At 56.1% G+C, this 5,670-nt stretch overlaps 1 protein-coding gene across 1 annotated transcript; it reads right to left on the reverse strand.

The window, feature by feature from the left end:
* Positions 1–2,445: 2,445 nt before the first annotated feature.
* Positions 2,446–4,841, reverse strand: fzd2 (frizzled class receptor 2). The gene has a single exon (XM_028819378.2). It carries the CDS (start codon positions 4,558–4,560, stop codon positions 2,875–2,877), a length of 1,686 nt encoding a protein of 561 aa, XP_028675211.1. The 5' UTR covers positions 4,561–4,841; the 3' UTR covers positions 2,446–2,874.
* Between the last annotated feature and the right edge of the window lie 829 nt (positions 4,842–5,670).

The following is a 5,670-nucleotide window of genomic DNA, read 5'->3' on the forward strand; positions in this document are numbered from 1 at the left end:
CACTGAACCCTCATCAGCTCTGACTGCCCAACTGGCACCTAAATGGCAATGGGTGACAGCAGAAGGTAAAAAGAAGTGAAGTCTGCAGTGAGGAGTGAAGGCACTTTAGGGGCTCACATGGCCCTCATCAACCACATCGGCCGTCCGAGCGAGGGTCTGGCCAGGCTGACATGTCTGGTGGGCCGCTAGACGTGCATGTGAGGAAACACACGGGGTGCTGTGGGCCAAGTCATGGAGCCTGGGCCTGTGGGCAAACAGGTGCCAGGCAAGGTGTACTAGAGCTACGCTCGCATATAGCGCCTTGAAGGATGTCAGTTATGTGTGTGCGCAGTGCAGCTCAGATGAGAGATATGGTATCATGTGCCGCCATCACCCGAGGTGGTCTACAACATGGCATACAGTCTAATGTAGTGCCACTCCATCTAGGTACCGCACTCCATTCTAGTCACCAAATCCAGTATGTGGTCCAGTATAGCGCCACCACTGCCAATACATATACAGCCTACTATAGCACCACTGTCATTGAACATGTAGTCCACTATAGTGCCACCCTGACTGGGCATACAGTAGCTCATCATACAGCTCTGTGCCACTTCCATTAGACAACATGCACTACAATTTGGCACTGCATAGTTTCCATGAGCTCCCTCACGGTTGCACTCCAGTACAGTGCCACCTTCAATGGACATACGGTCTAATGTGGCACCACTCTTATTGGCTATAGGGCCTAATGTAGTGCCACCCTCACCAGATACACAGTAATATAAAGTACCGCTCTCACTGCACATACCGCCCAGTATACACGTGGTCCAATATTGTGCCATTCACACTGCATGTACAGGGTAAGGTAGTGAGTGCCACTCTCATGAGTTATGGCAGGGGTGCCCTATAATGCCACTCTCACTACATATGAAGTTCAATACAGTGTCACCCTTGCAAGACATAGATCATCGTACAGCTTGGTGCCACTTCTATTAGATGACATACGCTACAATTTAGCGGTGTGTAGGTCCATGGAGCTCTCTGACAACTTGCTGCCCAGTATAATGCCACCATCACTGGACATACGGCCTAGTACAGCGCCATTTTCACTAGATCTGGAGGGCTGTGCATTATAACGCCACTATCGCTAGATAAGCGGTCTAATATTGCTGTAGTGCCAGTCTCACTGGACCTGTGGCCCAATGTAGTGCCAGTCTCACTAGATATACCATCCAATATAGTGCCACCCTCACCAGACCAATTCCACAATACAGCTTAGTGCCACTTCTATTAGATGACATACACTACAGTTTAGCAGTGTGTAGGTCCATGGAGCTCTCTGACAAGTTGCTGCCCAGTATAATGCCACCATCACTGGATATACGGCCTAGTACAGCGCCATTCTCACTAGATCTGGTGAGTCGTGCATTATAACGCCACTCTTGCTAGATAAGCGGTCTAATATTAATGTAGTGCCTGTCTCACTAGATGTGCCATCCAATATAGTGCCACCCTCACCAGACCAGTGCCCCCATACAGCTCAGTGTCACTTCCATTAGAGGACATAGACTACAATTGGGCACTGTGTAGGTCCATGGAGCCCTCCACAACAGCAGGACTCTCACCAGACATGTTGTCCAGTATAGTGCCCCCCCTTGCTGGACTTGTGTTCTGACACAAGTGCCAGTCTCATGAAATGTAGTGCCACCCTTGTCAGATTTACAGGAGTATGTGGTGTCACTCTCAGTGGCCTATATAGCTCCATTCCCAGCAGGTATGCAGGCTAATATAGTGCCACGCTCACCAGACATGTGCCACTGTACAGTGCCATTGTCACTAGATCTGGAGGGTTGTCCATTATAACGTCACTCTCACTAGATAAGCGGTCTAATATGGCACCACTCTCACTGGACGTGTGGCCCAATGTAGTGCCAGTCTCACTAGATAAGCGGTCTAATATGGCACCACTCTCACTGGACGTGTGGCCCAATGTAGTGCCAGTCTCACTAGATAAGCGGTCTAATATGGCACCACTCTCACTGGACGTGTGGCCCAATGTAGTGCCAGTCTCACTAGATAAGCGGTCTAATATGGCACCACTCTCACTGGACGTGTGGCCCAATGTAGTGCCAGTCTCACTAGATAAGCGGTCTAATATGGCACCACTCTCACTGGACTTGTGGCCCAATGTAGTGCCAGTCTCACTAGATGTGCCATCCAATATAGCGCCGCGCTCGGCAGACATGTGCCAACTGCACAGCTCCGTGCCAGTTCCATTAGACAGCTCACTCACTCACCCACTCCAGTGCTGCACTCCCCACGGGGCACTCACACAATAATTTAGCACCCTGTCGTCGTAGTTGCCCTCCCCTGCCTGTTTCGAGCCCTCGCCTTGGCACGTAGCGTCCATTTCCAGTCGCCAGGCCCCCTCCTGGCCCCCAAATCACAAAAGGCACACGGGGCTCGTATTTAAAATAGACGTATATTTTGAGGAGAGCAGTTACAAAAGACAAACATTCATAAAAGAGGGGCACTCAGCCCGAGGAGGGGCAACTCTGGACCCCACTTCACTGTTCACAAGGCCTCACCCCGCCCTGCCCGCCCACCCAGCAGACGAGTCCCGAGTCATTCACAGGTGGCACAGGGCATGGCGTTCTGAAGTAGCGGGGGTCAGTAGGAGACCCCCCAGCCAGTCAACTCATAGTACTTGTGAGTCACGGCCCCACGCGAGTTTAGGAAGAGAAGAGAACACTGAGTGCCCACCAACAGCCGTCCAGAGGCTGCCCTCAGGCCTCCTAAAGTGTGCTGGGACACCCCCTGGCGAGTGGCAAGGTGCCCCTCTAAATGGGAATGAACTGGAGCCCTCAGAGCTGGCGAGCCATCCATCCACCGTCACACTGTGGTTTCTCCGTGCCTGCTGTTGGTCAGCCGGGTGTAGAACTTGCGCCAGGATTGCAGAGTTTTGCCAGACCAGATCCAGAAGCCCGACGTGATGCCAACAATGAGCGTCATGAGGTACTTGATCATGTAGACGGTGAAGTCGGGGCTCATCCTGGGGGTGTACTGGTGCGGGCACGGGATGGCCAAGCTCTTGCAGTTGTGGCTCACCCAGCTGCGCTCCCAGTGGTGGCGGAAGGCCTGTTCATAGAAGAAGCAGGCGATGACGATGGTGGCGGGCACGGTGTAGAGCACGCTGAACACCCCGATGCGCACCATCAGCTTCTCCAGCTTCTCGGTCTTGGTGCCGTCGTGCTTCATGATGGTGCGGATGCGGAAGAGCGACACGAACCCGGCCAGCAAGAAGGAGGTGCCAATGAAGAGGTAGACGAAGAGGGGCGCCAGGACGAATCCGCGCAGGGGGTCCACGTTCTGCAGCCCCACGAAGCACACTCCACTCAGCAGGTCGCCGTCGATCTGCCCCAAGGCCAGGATGGTTATGGTCTTCACCGCTGGCACCGCCCAAGCCGCCAGGTGGAAGTACTGGGAGTTGGACTCGATGGCTTCATGGCCCCACTTCATGCCCGCTGCTAGAAACCAGGTGAGGGACAGAATGACCCACCAGATGGAGCTGGCCATGCTGAAGAAGTAGAGCATCATGAAGAGGATGGTGCAGCCCTCCTTCTTGGTCCCCTGTACCACCGTCTTGTAGCCGTCCTCCGAGAAACGCTCGTTGCACACCACCTTGTCATCCAGGATGAAGCCGGCGATGTAGGCGATGGACACCATGGTGTAGCAGCCCGAGAGGAAGATGATGGGCCGCTCCGGATAGCGGAACCGCTGCATGTCCACCAGGTAGGTGGTCACAGTGAACAACGTGGATGCGCAGCACAGCGAGGACCAGATGAGGATCCAGACGCGGGCGAACTTGATCTCCTCATGGCTGAAGAACATGTAGCCGTTGCTCCTGGAGGGCTCACAGGGGGCGGCGCAGTCCTTCTCGCCCAGGAACTTGTAGTTCAGGTAAGGGGGCACCTTGAGCACCCAGGGGCAGTGGAAGGCCTGGTCCAGCGAGGGGGGCCGGTGCACTCCCGGCGTGCCCATCTCCGGGTCGTGCGCGGGCAGCGTGGGAGGGTAAAGGGTGGGCCGGCCCTGTTGCGAGTGGTTCTGTCCCACGCAGATCTGCTCGGCCCCGTGCACCGGGAAGTTCTCACATCGCAGCCGCTCGGGCCACTGGAAGCCAAACTTGTTCATGAGCGCCTCGCAGCCCTGCTTGGCCCGCTCGCAGATAGAGCGACACGGCGGGATGGCCTGCTCCAGGACGGTGCACACCGGGGCGTACATGGAGCACAGGAAGAACTTCAGCTCGGGCGAGCACTGCACCTTGACCAGTGGGTAGAACTGGTGCACCTCCAGTCCTGCATCCTCCTGGTTCGTGTGGCCCACCAGGTTGGGCATGATGGTCTGGTTGTAGGCGATGTCCGTGCACAGCGGGATGGAGATGGGCTGGCAGAAGCCGTGCTCGGGCACCGAGATGCCCCTGTCGCCGTGAGGCTGGCCGTGGAGCAGCAGGGGCGGCAGCAACAACAACAGCAGCAACAGCAGCTGCGGCGGCAGCGCGAGTCGGCCGGGCGCCCGCATGGCTGACCGAGGGTCCGGGCCGGGGGGGGGCAGACGAGCTGAGCTGAGCGGACGGACCCCGGCGCCTCTTCACGCCGCCTGTCTTGCCTTTTGTTTTCTTCTCTTTTCTTGCCTTCACTTTTCTTTTTCTTTTTCTTTTCTTTGCTCGACTCCTTTCCGCTCTTCCCTGTCGCCGTCTCGACTGCGCCGCGTCTCTCTTTGTGCAAATCTCCACATTCACTTTTGCGCCGTTTCAAGGCTCCCCCTTCTTGGTCCGCGGCTGGCCGCGGGGCGCCTTGAAACTGACGTCCCTCCCCGAAGCCCCTTCCCAAAATGTCATCCCGGCCAATCCCAGGGAAGGCAGCGGGACCGGCCTAAGGGGGCGTGAGGGGGGGAGTGGGGGGCAGGATCGGTCAAGCTCGGCGTAATGAGATCACTTAGCACAACAGAAAACTCGGACGGCCTCCTCCTCTTCCTCCTCGCAAAGTCGCTATATAGCGGGCAAAGCGGCCAGGCTCATGGCGTCTCTTCGCAACGCGCGCCGGAGCTCTGGATCGCCCACACCCGCCCCCGTCCCCCTCCGTGGAGGCGCTATATCAGTAACAGCATAGCGCACTTCGCACTTTCTTTAGAAAACGGAGCGGGACAGAAACAGAGCCCGAGATTGATAGCCGAGAAAGAAGACAGTAGCGGGGGTATTGGGGGTGGCATCAGTCAGGCATTTGAAAAGAAGCACAAGGTGGCACTGCCCACTGCACCCCAGCCTAAGCTGTGTGGCCCATAAAATAAAGGCGCTATATAAAAGTCCAATCGCATGTCCTGGCTGGCCAGCCCGTGCCCTGAGATGATTCGACTGGTCACTGAGATTTGAGAATGGCACTGCATGTCCACCTGGGCACAGACCCAGAGTCCAAATACTCCCTGTGTCCTCCTCCTGGCACTTTCATTTTCCTCCCACATCCCAAAGGTGGCATTTAGCTCAGATTCATGCCAGTATGACTAGAGAGCGATGGTCACTCGCCAGTCGGCCCCTGTCCTTCACCCAGTGCCCGGCTGGGCTAAGTGGTTTTGATAGTGGAAGGAGGGGAGTTGTGTGGTGCAAGGAAAGGGGGATTTGACGCAAACCATTTT

The sequence above is a fragment of the Erpetoichthys calabaricus genome, chromosome 14 (genome assembly GCF_900747795.2).
Source record: "Erpetoichthys calabaricus chromosome 14, fErpCal1.3, whole genome shotgun sequence".
Lineage (NCBI taxonomy): Eukaryota > Metazoa > Chordata > Cladistia > Polypteriformes > Polypteridae > Erpetoichthys > Erpetoichthys calabaricus.

Bases quoted from the DNA above. Each gene is read 5' to 3' on its own strand.
- fzd2 (XM_028819378.2), bottom strand. From the start codon at position 4,560: ATGCGGGCGCCCGGCCGACTCGCGCTGCCGCCGCAGCTGCTGTTGCTG.